This window comes from Acanthopagrus latus, chromosome 9, assembly GCF_904848185.1.
Source record: "Acanthopagrus latus isolate v.2019 chromosome 9, fAcaLat1.1, whole genome shotgun sequence".
Lineage (NCBI taxonomy): Eukaryota > Metazoa > Chordata > Actinopteri > Spariformes > Sparidae > Acanthopagrus > Acanthopagrus latus.
Window position 1 is genome coordinate 11,857,403 of NC_051047.1, and position 16,677 is coordinate 11,874,079.

The 16,677-nt window shown below is 41.7% G+C and overlaps 1 protein-coding gene across 6 annotated transcripts in view; it reads right to left on the minus strand.

The window, feature by feature from the left end:
• The window catches only part of myo16 (myosin XVI), a 107,992-nt gene that overhangs the window by 56,469 nt on the left and 34,846 nt on the right, over positions 1-16,677 (minus strand). For all 6 annotated transcript variants that reach the window (XR_005077088.1, XM_037110499.1, XM_037110501.1 and 3 more), the window contains exons 3-7: positions 13,454-13,524; positions 12,185-12,328; positions 4,805-4,913; positions 2,149-2,273; positions 1,920-2,045 (exon numbers count right to left, since the gene is read on the minus strand). Coding sequence is in view for 5 of the 6 variants with exons in the window: in XM_037110499.1 (XP_036966394.1) it covers positions 1,920-2,045; positions 2,149-2,273; positions 4,805-4,913; positions 12,185-12,328; positions 13,454-13,524 (575 nt within the window). In the remaining variant the exon portion in view is untranslated. The remainder of the gene's footprint in view (positions 1-1,919; positions 2,046-2,148; positions 2,274-4,804; positions 4,914-12,184; positions 12,329-13,453; positions 13,525-16,677) is intronic.

A 16,677-nucleotide genomic window follows, 5' to 3' on the forward strand; every position in this document is an offset into this window, starting at 1 on the left:
ATATGACTTCTGGGATTCCCCCAACTTTATGGAAGTCATTCACTGAAATGGATTTATAACTATACATATGTTTCTAATTGCAGTTCCAAACACAGAAGCAGGAGAACTTCTCTGTACTACGGCAGTGTAATAAGACATCGCCTGCAGTACGCAAGAGAGTGACTCAGCACATTCAGCAGAGTGGCTCTGACCCACGGCAACAGCTGGTCGGCTATGAGTCCACAGCATCTCTACCGCCCACAAACTCTGTCAGCTGCACTCACACCCTATAAATACTGACAACACGTCAGTAGCACCACAGGATCTGAACTCCTCAACGGGTCAAAGTTTGGAGGAAGACTAGGAAAAGGTCATCAGCATATGAGAATCAGTGCAGACAAAGCAATCTCACAGTTTTCATTAAGGTTCCAAATTTCCTTTAAATAATATTTGTGAAACGTGAAAATTAATCTGAGATTAATATTATAGTACATTCTTATAAATCAGGTGGTGGCACCATTGCCAGTTTCTTTTTCACACCTTCATTATAATACTGAATTAATTAATCCAATCCCAGCAGGGCTGCATTTTAACATCCCCTCACCTTTGTTTGAATTCAACACAAAACTATTTAAAATTCTTCCCTCAGGAGAGCACAACTTGAAAAGCCTTGACTCAAACCAAGAGACGCAAGTGCTAGGTTCCAACTTACACAACACCGAGAGAGGGAAGCTTAATTAGTTGCAGTAATAGGGTCATACATCTTCTTAAAGGGTCAGTGCAGTACATGCGCCACACTGCAGTAGGGGTCTTTGGGTTTAATGTAGCAGTTAGTGTTACAGTTGCCAGCAGTGGTATCTAGGCAACGGTTTGCTTGTGCCTCATATCAGCGAAACCTTTTATTAGCGGGGCCAGTGATTCACTTGGCTGGATACATACACACATCCTGAAGCCATAACGCACTGCCTTACTGACGTCTCACTGTCAGAGCAGCTATAAGGGAATAGTGACAGGAAGTGAGTGTTAAGCTCAGGGAGTAGTTGGTATGCAGGAGGCAAAGTCCTGGTACCAGTAAGGAGCCGATGGCTGAGGTGATTTAGCACTGCGAGGGAAGCCTGATCGATTCTCCAATCCTCTAGACTGCCACTCTTGCGTCAGATTCACTCACTATACATATCATACACAGACGTATACATACACATGCACACACATGTACACACACACACGCACACACATACAAATATATAGAGTATCTGTATGCAGAAAGTCTGAAAACAAAGAGACACAATGATGTAGATTTGTGCATTTAGGAAGAGGAAACAAAGGCAGCAGATCCTCATGAATGAAACAGAGAAAGGCTGCAAGGTAACAGTGTGGAAGAAAGGATTTTAAAAACACACTCTAGCGGGGAAAAAACATAGCTTAAGGGTAGATGAACCGAAGACGTAGAAAGCGACTCTAAATACCAAATGAATAAATTCTCTTTGTCAGCAGCCGAGCACACAGCCCAGAAATGTAATTAAATATCTAGTTGGGTCAGCAAGATCTTAAAGTGATCACTTCCCCTTCCTTCATAGCTGGACCCTTTCCAAGCCACCAGATACCATCGCTCCAACAGCTTGCCTCTGCCCCATCTGGAAATCACTCTCCTTTCCTCTCAGAGAGATCATTAGACTGCTAATCTGAAATGTTTTGCTGTTCTATGCCAACAGTTTGACTGTTCCTAATCAATAGGCACAAAAAGAACGGTTTATCAAAATGCATGCAGTTGTACCTGGTGGCAGTTTCCTGAGAGGAACAATGCATCCGTCAATAATTTCCTCATAATTTCATGAATGACTCAAATCATATTGGATCATGGCAGCTAGCTGACTTCAAATGAAGGGACCTCTTCAATAAAATCAACAAAAGTTTGACATTTTGCTGCGCAGTTGAGTTACCTGTCCATATTTAGCAGCCAGGTGGAGAGGGGTCCAGAAGTTGTTGTCAGCAGGATGAGGGTCCGCCCCACTCTCCAGCAACACAGACACCACCTCTCTGTAACCACTGGCACATGCTATGTGGAGCTTCAGAGGGAGAGAGAGAGAGAGAACGAGAGAGAGGAGCAAAGATACAGTTATGATAGTGGAGAAGCTAAAATATCTGGTCAGAGAATAAATGTGATCTTACCAAAGTGACCCCATCATCACTGGGCTGATTGAGGCCTCCCCCGGTGGCTATAAGCTGTCTAACATCAGAGAGCATCATGCTCGGTCTCTGCATCTTCATGGTGTGCATGGATGACACATCCACACCTAAAAAACACAAACACGAGGGAGACGCATGTTAGAATAAAGATGGAGTAAGTGAAGTGAAATACAGTTGATGGTTGAGTCTCTTTCCCATCAAATACTGATGCTTTGGGTTGGTGCCTCAGCGATCAACTATCTTGCTCCAGAATCGTTGACTTTAGGTCTTTAGTTGTAATGCTTCAATGAATAGTTTGGCATTTTGGGAAATTATTCATTTTCTTACCAATAATCGGATGAGTTTGATATAACTCTCAAATCAGTATGTTAAAAATTAAGCATGAATGAGGAGATGTTAACTTAGCATAGCGTAAAAGTAGAAATAGATGAATCAACTAGTCCAGCCCTGTCCAGAGGTATATAAAAATCATCTGTAGAGCTCAAGTATATATGTTGTTGTGGTTTTAATAGGCATAACATGGCGGACTATTTATTGGCCATGAGCAGGGGACTTATTTCCTAACTCCCAATGAGAAAAAAAACAAAACAAAAAAAACATATTTCCCAAAATGGTGAACTATTCCTTTAAACCTCAAACCAAATATTAACTACTAGCAATATCTAGGGTTGAGTTAGATTTAAAGAGTGACTCCAACAATTTTACACATTAAAGTGTGACTATGGTCTTAGAGTACAACCTAATATGTGAAAAAGTAGTTTAAAGCCTTTTGTGGCTCCAGAGGAAGCTGCAGATAAATTGTTTCCAGTGCTGTCACTCAGTTGCCAACTTGCATTGTAGGTAATGTTCACAACAGCTTTTGAAAAGGACGAAAAAGTTGTGTAATAAAAAAAGGTGACTGATTTTCAAAACCTGGTGACTACCCACAATACATCATGGTCACAGGATGACATCAATGGAGGCAATTTATGAGATTACATGCAGCTTCCTCTGGAGCCACAGAAGGCTTTATATGCCTACTCCTGTTTTCACATATGCAGAAGTACTCTCTCCAAGGGATGTAAATACAGCTTTAATGTGTAAAATTGTAGAACGTGTAAAAAAATATTACCCTTTAATTATAGGATTCTAACAAGATTCTCCAGTTTGTGCTGAATGCTTGAATTTCAGTGGTAGTGCGGTATCAGTGCTGGATTACAGCATGCAATTTTAAGGAGGCTGTGGTGGCTGTGAGTGCAGCACAGACAGTGAAAACACCCACAAGCTGACACTTAACAGGAAACCAGCTTGTGCAAAAACCAAAGCCTGGCAGATCCAGTGATGATCCAAAGTGACCCTTATGCTGATGACACCTAAATGAACAAATCATCCAATACTCACACAGAGCTCCAGTCCCTGACCTGAACGATTCAGAGCCAGTTTGTCCCCTGGGATCGTGCAAACAAACGGTCTACGAAGGCATCTATTCAAAACTATGATTAGTGCACAGCTCCATAATCATATACACAGAGTGGACCTTGCTGTAATAGCGTGGATTGATTATCGATGAATCTATATTTCACTCGGATAAGCTCTAGGCCACCAACTAATGGGACATCTCCAACTCGACTGGTTGGATTAGTTAATCAATAAGTTTGTCTTTACAAACAGATGAGAGCCACAGGGCGTGTTCTTTTCTGAGACGTGCTTATAGGAACATTAATGTCACCGAAGAAAAGTCGTATTCTCTCCAATGCCAGTACTTGGCACCCCTCCTCACACTCAGCGAGGACAGTGAGCAGAATAAGAGAATTTCTATTTTTCCCTGATGTAGAGACACATGGACAGTCTATCTTTTTCCCACAACCACACAAACTTGATGGGGATGGAGAGCATGCAGCCAAGTTGCTATAGCAACAGAGGCAGAGGGAGCCTGTGAGTAAGAGTATGTTTCATGGTGGCAAAGCCCAGTGCGATGGGGGAGTATCAGGGGAGCTGAAGGTAGGCAGGAGGGAAGAGATCACCACGGGAGCTGGCAGACAAAAGCAGAGAGAAGTCTCAAAAAAATTCAGTGGGTAGCTATGTGTGTGTGTGTGTGTGTTTCTGTGTGTGTGCGTGGCGTGTGTGTGTGTGTGTGTGTGTGTGTGTAGGGGGTCTCAGCTTTGATGAGTTAGCTGTCTGCAGGCAGGGGCTTGAATTTGTCATATCATCCCAGTGGCCATTGACAGATGGATGAGGGAAGACCCTCCATCATTGTCTATATTTGTTTCTATCGAGCTTTGTCAGCACACTACCTGTTCCCCTCTTTCTGCATGTCTCTCTGTATTTCTCTAACGCTTTTCCTTGTTTCTCCCTCTGTCACTCTATATGGCAGTGTGCCTCCAACTCTCCTGTGCCTTCATCTGTGTTAATCGCAGCTCCTGTGTTGACCTTCTCCTCTCTCTGCGGGAGACCAGTGCCCCAATTACAATCTGCCATTATTAGGCCTGTGGGTGTACTTCACCTTCAAACACAGAACACCTACTGTTTAACTGCCGGTACAACACATTAACCATTCACATGATCCCAATAACTCCTAAATGAAGAAAAATGGAATATTTACTTTTTCAAATTCCCCAATGGTAATAAAGCTCACGATGAATAAAATGTTACGCTTTACCGTTTTCCTCCAGGTGTTTTCGGAGGATGTAGCTGGTTTCAGTCCCTTCAGAGGCGTAGTCGAGAGGAATGTTTCCGTTGACGTCCTGCAGCAGAACGTTCACCCCGGCCTTCCAGACGCAGGGCAGAAGAAAGCAGAGGAGACACAAACAAAGAGAGTTTTAGCTGGGGCCATTCATCAGAATTGAAACGATGATAAAGTGGGCCCCATTATCTCGGCCTCCCAGAGGGGTGTACCTGGGTAGAACCATGGAGACATTAACAGACAATACAGTGTGTGAATTAAAGAACTCATTAAATAACTGCCTGGGGGGGGGCAGCGAAGAGTGAGAGCATTGGTGACCGTTACCTGGGATCATCGGGGTGAGCGCATGTATGCGTGTGACAAGATTAATGTGTGTTTACCGACAAGGACCCCGCCAGAGCAGTCTTCTGTTATAGGATTGGATAACATGGGAGACCTTCCCTCAGGCTCCTTTAATGACTCATACTCTGACGACAGCGCAGTCTTTGGTCACAATATGGTCAAGATTTATTGCTTCACTTTGGAGGAATTCCGCTGCACTCATTATTTGCAACAACGCCGCAATGCTTTACCGCCAGAGCAGAAATGTGTAAAAGCCACACAAAATGTACTCATGTAGACTTTTACTTCTGTCCTTTTTATCACCCCCTCTTCAGGGTTAGGTACTAAAAGTAACAAACATCCTTTCAAGTGAGGATTGTCAGCATCCAGCCATAAATCGCTTCCTGTTGTTTGACTTAACCATAAAAGACAGGCCGGTGTAACGATCGTAGCTGGACGAGGTCTGATAACATGGACATGGGAGTCTAAGTAAGAACCCTTATTGAATATTTACAGCTAATAGAATTCTAACGACCCAGTTGCAGTGCGGCAAAGAGATTTACGACCTAGTCCTCCGGCAGAGAGGGAGTGGATGGAGAGAGCGAAAAATGAGAGGAACAGGGCTGATGGAGAGAGCAAGCTGACAGAGCAAAATAAGAGCTGTTAACCTTAGTGATCTGAAAACTGCAAAACCAAAAGCACAGACTGAGCCTGAAACCCGCAACGCAACTTTGACTCTCAATTAAAAGGTTTTTTTTTTTAATCAATTATGAAAAATGTTTTGCAGATATTCATCCAAATGCCAAGCAATTACAGTGCAATAAAGGCAGCACAATGCTGTCTATTACAGCTATCTGTTCTGGTGAGCTCTGCGGTTTCATTGTGCACCCATCTGTGTTGTCTAGGGGGAGCTGTTTTCGCTCACTTATGAGGGTTAGTTAGGGGTTAACAAAGGGAATTAATTAACATTAACAAATATCAGCTGCTGACTATTCATGAGCAAACAAGAAGCCTTATCTCAATGTGAAGCACAGCTTGAAGAGCAGGAGATGAGAAGATGAGCGAGTCAGAGGGAGCGCATAATATTATACCCCCTCCACCCACCACTACCCACAGACACATAGAAATACACACACTCAGGCACACTTCATTTCCCATCCCTCTCTTATCCTCTAATGTCAAATTTGGACCGCTCCATCTTTATTCCTTAGATTTGTGCTTCGTCCCCAAACGGTGATCAACTTCCTCATAAACCTGACAGCTCCACTCAGGTGGCCTCTGCTAACATGTGAGTGCGTGTGTTGTTATGAGTGTGTGCAAGTGACAGTGTGTGTGTATGCTGTCTTGTTGGTATAAAGGAGTGCGCTAACCCAGACAATTCACTTCAAGGTCCAGTAAAAGTCAATAGGGGTCGGGCCGGATGACGTTATTAGCTGACCGACAGATATATCTCACTCTGTCTGTCAGGAGGTCACTCTCACCACTGGACTCACAGCTCACTCACATTACAGCAGCACAAAAAACAGTGGTGGGCCAGTAAAGTGGGCAACAATTGTATCAGGGGGGCCTCCACTGATCCCTGCCACCAGTTTGTGAGGCTATGCAGGTATTTCTTAGAATTGAATAGGTAATTGTATAGCAGGCTAAAAAAGGACGACTTAAGCTGTTACTTTTCAAAATAAAAGAATCTTTTTCGCGTGAAAAAATTGTGTATTCGAGGCTGTTTCATAAATATGTATGACTGAATTTGTGCTCTTTCAAAGATACTGTAGTAAAGAACTGAATTGCTTTAAAACATTTATTTTCATGTGAAGATGACTTTGTGTCCCTTGTATAATCCCTAAATTCACCATCACAAGAGAGTTAACAACATAGCACTGGATTGTTTGAAAAATACATTAAAGTGAAAAAGACTATACTGACCATCCTGAGGCTGAGTAGCTGTATACAAGTTGACAATCGAAAAACGTCTCTAGAGAAATCATTTATGTGAAGTTCTGTCATGGCATACAAAGCTCCACCACACAACCAGACACAGATTATGGCAAAGGATGCATGATGTGTGGGCCAGTCGATCCAGAGACATTAATCATGTGTCTGAGCTCACATGATAAGCGCTGACAGATATAAATGAGCTGATTCAGGCTGGCAGCCATGCAGGCTGCAAGGGGTTAACAAGTTGACCTCTGACCCCGACACACTCCCCGCCACGATATGATGAATCCGCCTCGGACGTCTCTGAGATGAAAATCTGTTAATGCCATGGTGCCCCGCGGTTCATAATGGAAGTTGTTACATGAAGTGACTGTCAGAGAATCAACAACAAGTCTGTGCTGAAGGCTGTCCCTGGGGCTGGACTCAGCTCAGAGGAAATCAGCCAGAGAAAAGAGTTTTCTCACACACTTTATTTTAGTGTTTTCCTCACACTGTGCATTCTATCCTTTATATTTTTTCAATTTTTTTTCCCAAAAAAGTACAATCCAGTGTAAACAAATCCCTCAAACTTGATAATTCAAGAGTTGTGCCAAAAGGAACGTTCCAGAGGCAACGTGTTTTACAATCGAGCAATGACTTTATTATCCTTAACTGACTGCACATGACATCTGCTCGGCTGTGATCTGCCACGCTGCAGCGCCGTGATGAGGCAGAAACAGCAGAGTCTGCTGGAAAAAAACTGTAATGATCACCCTCTTTCTAAATCACCATGAAGCTTTTTTGTCTCCAGTTTCTTTTGCTGCACATTAACCATCATGCAGATACCGATGCAAGGATGAGACAACACATTGTATATTCAATCACCTAAAAACTGACAACAGTTCTTCATGATAACACTTACATGTGCATTGGGATCAAGATTTAGTAACACAAAAGAAGGATTGTTCACAAACTCTGCATCTGAACAAAGCCATGAAATTATTAGTGGTGATAAATCACTAGAGGTTTAAAGGTTTGGGACTTCAATCAAAGCATTTTATAGACCGTACATCTGTGCAACAATTGCTTAATGAACCACTATCGTGTTTACGTGAGGCAGGGCTATAATATCAGCAGAAAACCACCAAAAATTCAACTGGTGTTAAGTGGAGTTCGGTGCAGCCAGGGGCCCGCTGGTTATCGACTTCAAAAGACTCACAAGTTCACAAGTTTTAAATTCATCATTTACAAGCACGGAAAGTGGGTCAATCCTACAACTATAACCCCGCTGGGTTTGGAGCTCTGAGATGAGAAAAAAACATTTTGGAGCAGAACGTGTCTTGCATGGATCACATGATTGCCTTGCTACATCTTCCTCTGCACACGTTTAGAGACTTAAAGCTTGTGTCTCACAGGGAACTACATTATTACAGGGAAGAAAAGGAAAAAAGACTGAAGTACATTGGTGGTACATAGTTAAAAGCCCCATTTGCACTGGACTAGTATTACCTAGGGAGTTCTAGTTATTTGTAATAATTGCAGACTGCCCTCCACCCGATTCCCCTCAAGTTCATCATATTCATCATATCCAGTGCTGAGGGCATGTTCACCACAGTCCACCTCATCTCATCCAGATCTTCAGCCATACATCTTCAACCCATCGCCACTACCAGTGTCTGGGTTCCATCGGGAATAGGGGGGAGTTCCTTTACCACTTTCAGCTTCACCTTTTTTCTCATCTGATGTGCACATGGCAATAAAAACATTATTTATTGGCTCAGGACAAAGTCTCTCCTGATTGAAATGTCAGTCCAGTGCGAATCAGCATCTGGATCCAGGCATATGTGAAATTTCATTGTGCCTCATAATATGCTGACCAGCAGACAACAGCTGTGCTGTAAGATCGACCCTATTGACATTCAAACCCAGTTAAAGTGAAGTTTGGGAGCAACAAGAGGTTGTCACATTCAAGTACAGCCACAAAGCATCTGTTACTGTGAGAGCTAGAGCTAGTAGCTAGAGCTACAAGTGCTTGTAACAAACAGTAAATGGGCAAAACAACTCAAAACTACATTATTAATGTGGCCACTGAAGAACAGGCGCCCCACTTCTGAAACACTGAGCCTTGCATCTTATCCGATGGATAATGTCAGGAAATCTGGGTGGAATACTGTATCCTGCGCAAATGCATTGCAAGAAATGCAGACGTGTGGGATTAATTTCTAAATCACTTGAAATCCCCTAATAATTGTGCAAATAGGGCTCCAACACTGTGTCAAAAATTAGCTTTCTCTTAGGGAGACAGGCAGAATTTGGTCTGCAATTAACTCTAATCACTTACCACATCTTTTCAGCCAGAGTTCAGTCACTTTTCAGTTTCATAAAAAAGAGTGAAATTAGGAAGACATAATTAAGCCATTAGAAGAAGCAGAATTTGATAAGTATCTTGTGGGCTGCGGCTTTGAATAGAAGGCCAGCTAAGACGCAACACATGGAGATCAAGAAACTCTGTTGAGTCAACCTGATCCATTTATACGAAGCAAGGTTCGTCAAGAACGCGACTGTGTCAAATCAAATTAAGACATTGAGAGTTCAGCCTGGTTTTGTTCAATAATCCGACTGTTTTAACATTTCTGTGGAACCATTCATATTGTTTTGTTTTCATTTGCTAAGAGAAGCTCCACTGTGCCACTTAGCTGGCAGTTCATGCTGCCAGGTTTTCAAAGACCAACCTTAACCAGAGCTGGAGCAAGGAATAGGTTTAGGAATGTATTTAGAAATGGGCTGAGAACGTGATAGTTTAGAAACAGCTTACTTGTCCTCCTGTGGTTTGGAAGCAGGAGATAAGAGAATTAACACTGCTGCCAATCTGGACATGGAGCGACAATGCACTTAGACTCCTCGTCAACCCCTCGCCCACCTCCCCTACTTTCCCCACAAGACAAGCCTGCTAACATCTCTGTCAGCAAAAAACCTGCCCGATTCTCTGCATAGGAACTGGAGACAGGAAACCAAGGACACAGAAGCTGAGGATGAGTGGAAGGGGAGGGAGAAAGAGGTGGAGGGGTGGGACACAATAGATTAGTACATATTAGCAGCACTATTCCTTCCCTTGCCAATCAAAGATAAAGCTGCCAGTCAAGCTCCTCCAGCGAGACCACTGTTCCACTTCTCATTAAAATGTACAACCATGGTATTCAGAGGAAAGATCTCCCTCATACAGCTCAGATAAGACAGCAGAGCAGAATGACTGGGCACTGGCACAGTCTGTGGAGGAGGAGATGGGTGTCAAAATGAATGAATGGAAGAAAAAGGGACATAGCATCTCTATCGGAAATACAGCTTGACTGAAGCTATTTTTACCCTGTTAGACAGGAGGAGCCTTTGGCTCCCCTTTCAGAGAACATCTTGCCCATTTATTATAACAAGAAAATAAACTCAAGTGTTCATGTTACTCTAAAGAGACAAAAAAAGCACTCAATGCAAATGTGCACAATTTTGAAAATCAAGGTATTTCTAGTCAAGAAGAAGAAGTAGAAGATGCATTTCTGTCTTTCTGTCTCATGCAGAAAAACCTTTAAACCTAAACTGTGTTGATCCAAATATTACATAACAGTCATAGATTTCCTGTCCTTCTGATAAACAATGACAAACAAGCAGGTTTGTGTGTTTACTATTAACTTCTTTTATTTTTAATTTTTTTGTGGTAGAAGGCCAATCAGGCCTGGTGTCTTTGTTCTGAAAAGATTATAACCTTTCCTTTCACATTCAAGGTATCTTCTTCCTTCAACCCATCAGTGTTTTACATGTTTATTCAATATGCACAGAGTGAAAGAAGAACACTTTTCCACAACAGCATGCACAATGCTACAGGAGCAGAAGAATATACAGTCAACAAACAAACAAAGGACATTCAGGCTGTGAAAGCAGAAAACTGTTTTGGGGTTGGAGTGAGCTGGAGGAATGTTTGAACTTTTCACAGTGTTGAATCAGATTTTTTGAATTTCTTAGAAATTGCTTTCTCTTTGTTGCTTTTCTTTCTTCGCCCCCCCTGCTGCTCTATTCCAAGAGGGCTCAGTTCTGTGTCAATATGACCTCATTAACTAAAAACTAGTTCTGTTGTGGTAGTGGATGGGAAGCGTTTAGTTGCTGCCTCCCAGGGAGCAGTATTAACTCTCTCTCCAACTCTATCCTTCTCTCATGTATTGCATATCATGAAAGCACAACTCACTGAATAAATTGCATTTGCCATATCCATATCACAGCCTGCTCTACACATGATGCAGCCTTCATGAACCTCTGCCTTGAGGGAAATTAAATGTGTGCAAGTACACAAACACATGAAGCAACAGTCGTACAGTTACTACAGGCTGACAGATCCACTCTGCACATCCTTTGCCTGGCACCTCTTCAAACACACATTCCTCTCAGGAACGTCTCCTTCCTGTCCCGCATGCAGACAAACAGCAATCACTCAGGAGCCAATCAGCAGAACCAGGCTATACTGGATTCTATTGCGCTCCAGACTGCAGCTAACCCTCCCCGGATCTAATCAGCACCAGCACAACTGACCCAGCGACCGGGGCTGGTTGTGCATACCCTCCCCTGCAGCTGGCCCTGCTCTCGTTATGGACCTAATCAGTACAACCACAGCTCTTGATGAGACGGATCCAACAAGAGCTGGAAACATCCCCCAACAGAACAGGCTCTCTCTTTGATATCATGTTAATGCCCTAAATTTCTAAATTTTCTCATTCTCAGTGATTCATCCGGGTTTTCCACAGAATGGAAAGTTGTGTCTCAAACCATCGGTAATCCAAAACCCCTTGTCAATAGAAGATGCTCCACTTGGTGAGAAAAACTCTGGATGACTAATGTGAATACAGCCAGTACGGCGCTCTTATGCCAACCCATTCCAAAACACTAATCTAATTTGTTGCCGACACGCTTGGAATTGCAAGGATCAACAGGAAAATGACTGAAATTACAGCCAAAAAGTGTGTCAAAGCTTGTGCTGGTGTTTGTGTGTGTGTGTGCTTGTGTGTGCAGCACTGTTTCAAATCTAATCCCCCCCCCCCCCCAAATAAACCGCATGCTAATCTTTGCATGTGTGCATCTTACCAGCAGCAGCAGCAGCACCACATCTGCGTGGTCACACACACACGCTACGTGCAGGGCTGTCCACAGATCTTCATCCTGCAGGTTGACATTCAGGCCTCGCTCAATCAGGAGCTCCGCCGCAAACACATTGTCGTGCCGAGCACACTGCAGAATGCGACAGTAGATTTTACTCATTAGTAGTTTGTCTCCTGAAGCAATGCTGATGACTGTATAAACATTACACATGGATGGCTCAGAGCATAATAATTAATGTATGTGGAAAAACGCACTGCACGGCAATTATTATATTCTTGTATCGCCACAGGGTAACTTTTGTGCAAGAATTTGTAGAATGCTAACAATGAAGGCATGGAGAATGGTTCATGGGACACCACCATGTCAGAGGACAACACCTCAGTCCTTCCTAATTATTGAGTTCTGACAAAACAAGAACACACTGCTGCAACATTTTTTTTAATGAATGGGCATTGTCAAGGTGAACTTTTTGCAGTTTTGGTCAGTCAGATAGAAAAAGATTCATAATGAAGAGAGCCAGAGACTATACAGGTTCTATAGGTACAAGAGTCTAGAAATTACTTTAGCCAACAGGTGAACCAACATTTAAAAAACATTCAACCTAAATCTAAATCCAGCATACATGGAAACACACGCACATAGTTAATAAAATACCACAGTAGCAGAGGATTGTAGACATGAATACACATTGTTTAACCCTATATTAAACAGAATAATAGAAGAAAAACTGAAACTGGGAGATAGTGTTAGTTATAAGATGCTACATAAATTGCATTAGAATGAAAATCATGTACTCTCTCATCATGATGTGACAGAGAATATGTGCTTTAAAATGCTTCATACTTTACTAATTATTAGTTATTATTTACATACCTTTATTCACACTAAACATAGTAAAAAAACACATGGTAAATTAAGTTGTTTTTTTTTTTTACGAGCAGACTGCAAATAGTTGCTTTTTTCTTGGGTAGAATTTCCAGTACAATTAATGGAGTATCTTAATATTTTTCTACTTTCAATACACATTCCATGATTGCATAGTATGTGTGTATGAGGGTCCTTACTTGAATTAATCAGCAGTGATGTGGATATAATGACTAATTGGGTAAAGGCAAGTATTACAACAAGAACAGTTTGGTAAGTTCAGAAAATGACATCACTTTACTCAAATGCAGCTTTTAAAACCAAGACAAATCCAATATATAATCTCATATCAGGATTCATGAAAAGTGTGTGTGTGCTTGTGTGTCATACCAGGTGTAGCAGGGATCCCCCAGAGGAAGTGAGAGTGTTGGGGTCTGCACCCTCCTTTAGGAGACGTAACACTGCAACACAACAAACAGCCATATGTTAAGACCTGCTGTGTGTGAAGACAGGGGTGCTCAGGGCATGTAGAGAAGACAAAACACACACACAGACGCACACTCAGTCACTCACTTTCAAAACCAATATATGTTGAGTGTCCTCTGACTGTCCTTGACATGTCAGTGTGTGTGTGTGTGTGTGTGTGTGTGTGTGTGTGTGTGTGTGGTAGCTCCTTTCTCCAGCAGCAGGTCAGAAAGCTTCTAGTTTACAGACATTCACATCAAATGCCATAGGCTCCAGTGAGCCACACAACCTGACACAGATCTACTGCAGGAAACACAAACCACTGCAAACAAGTTCACGCAGTCGGCCGTGAACAAATGAGCAGACAGTAGTAGGCAAACAAGGTCAAAGTGATTTTATATGCAACTGATATATCTTTTATTCAACATGAGAGCCAGAGAGAGAGATAAGGAGAGAGAGAGAGAGAGAGAGAGAGAGAGAGAGAGAGAGTGAGAGAGAGAGAGCTGAAGTGTGTGACAGATAAGTAGAGCAGAATGGACAAACACGAGAGGGCCAGCAGAGAGGGAGGTGGAGTGCTGTGGTTTGGACATATGTGATTTCACAGACACTGACAGCACTAGATACTGACTAGACCCTAGGACCGCCACCACTGTCACGCAATCCCCCGCCTCAACACACACACACACACACACACACACACACACACACACACACACACACACACACACACACACACACATAAATACTGTAGTCTTTAAGCTAAGCCAATGTCTCTGAGGACTGTTACTCCGGTAGTTACGGTGGTGATAATTCCGACTAATGACCCCTGTTGATGACGCCCATGAGGTCATTTCACTTAAATGGTCGTTATCTGGACCTGCTTGAATAGCCTAATCTAACCCACACACAGCCACACAGAGAGCATGTTTTAAAACATGCTCTCTGTGTGGCTGTGGCATGCAGGATCGAAATCATATAAAAAAAAAACCTTTGCATTCCTACAAAACCACAATATAGAGTAAATAACCAGCATATGTTGATGCTGGTGTGTCACCACAAGCTACTATTAAGCTGTTACACTGACCTCTCCCCACAGTTCAAACACCAAACTCTCTAATTCTGCCTGATCCCACGGATGTTTAATCATTGCTGGAAAGGCTACAAAAGCATGAACAGTTTTTTTTTAATACACCTACAATAACATCTCAGCTTTTCTCTTACATGGATTAAAAAATCTAAGTATAAAATGCTAAAATAGTTGCCAAATATACTTGGGCTGCCATATACATAACTGGGCAGACCAGATAAAGTATATGAGTGGGAACCACTCTTACACAACAGCTCTGGAATAAATCTAATCTTATTTTGTTAAGTTTTTGCTGACACTTTCAAAGGAAGGTGTTGGTTAAACATTGCAGTCATTCAAATCAACAATACAAATGAGTTACACAACTACAGACCCCAAACAGAGTATGCAAGACATAACAAAAAAATAACAATAAGGCAAACATTCTACAGCATCATCTTGGGCTCATGGGGCCTGTGATGGAAGCTTATCCCTATTTTTTGACGTTTTATGGAGTAAAAGCTTAAATATATATAAGTATATTGTGACTTTAGAAGTGTTCTGATTTTTTTTTTCAGTTTGAGGAATAGCCAAATACTACAGCCAGTACTTTAGCATTTTTAGCTGAGAAAATTCCTACACATGAATCAATTATCAATACTGTGATTAAAAGATTTTCTGTCTGATGAGTAAACATTTCAGAAGCACAGATAGGGGGTCAACAGGCCAAGCACATACTGTACACAGACATTTTCCCCACTCAACTAATGGCATTCAGCTCTTAATGGACTTTAAGTGGTTATCTTCTTCTAATTATCTTCTGCCTTCTCAACAAGCTGTAGGGCTCAAGACTGTAAACCACCAAGTAAGCCTCATCTAACGCTTAAGTCGTTACATGGGAATAGATAATGTTCTCGCTTTCCTGTCCATCAAACAGTTTATCACAGGGCTGCTCATTAGCAAATGTGGAGCAGCCGCTTTACAGCATGCAAGGCATCATATGATTGGTCTTTTAATAAAAATAAAATATTAAGTTGGGTATCTCTGGTATGTAAAACTCTAAACATCTATTAGAGTCAGTTAATGTTAGTCTTTGATAGAAGAACCTGACAGAGTTTTATGGCACTTTATTGAATGTGTCTAAAGAGAGGTCGAGGGTCAAAAGCTACATATTGACCCTCAGGCAGTTAAAGAAAAGAAGCCAAGTGTTTGTCTGGTAACGTGGCCATTAGAAATCAATAGTACAATTGTAACACTGGCAGATTCATCAAGACCAGCTAATGTGCTAGCCTGTTAACATTTTTCATAGTTTGACATAATTTCCATATCTGCCATAAAACTATATTCAGGTGTCCATATGACAATTGACAGTTCATTTCTACTTATCACTTTTCTAATTAACTGCAACTTGTGCAACATTGCAATGGCTCCCCCTTGATGGCTAATCAAGGGGGAGCCTTCCAGAGTTTTTGTTTTTTTTTCAGTCAATTTAATACCAAAAATACTGGAGTTATTGACTTGATTTTTTTAAACTTGGAACACTGAAACTAATATTACTATCAGATCTAGCATAACAATTTCAAAATACAGTTTTGCACAGAACAAGACCTTCAGATTTTCATCCTCCATCTCTTTAAATAGATGCACTTCTGGAAGGGATTTCTTTAAGAAAAGGATCAGGAGTATTCATTACCACAGAAATGGTTTTGAAATGTGGACATATGAGTATTGATATCAAACACCTCTCAGTATTTCCATAGTTCCAACAAGTTGGTTGTTTTAAAGTTACTGGTCAACGGGAATTCAAGTACAAAGAGACAAAGCCATATGTCATGCTAACATGAGTATGGAAATGAATGACTTTCTTGTCTTAAAGCTCTAAAGCTGCTGGAAATGGAAACTAATCTGATTGGCCTAAGGTGAAATCCACCAGCGCTGATAAATACAATAAAGCAAGGTTAAGCTGCTATGGCATCTCTATATTTAACATCTACTAGCATATGGAACAGTTTTACATTGTACCAGAACATACATAGATAATCCTGAAGAAAATTATCTAATTAAGATGTCAGAGTTTTGCATG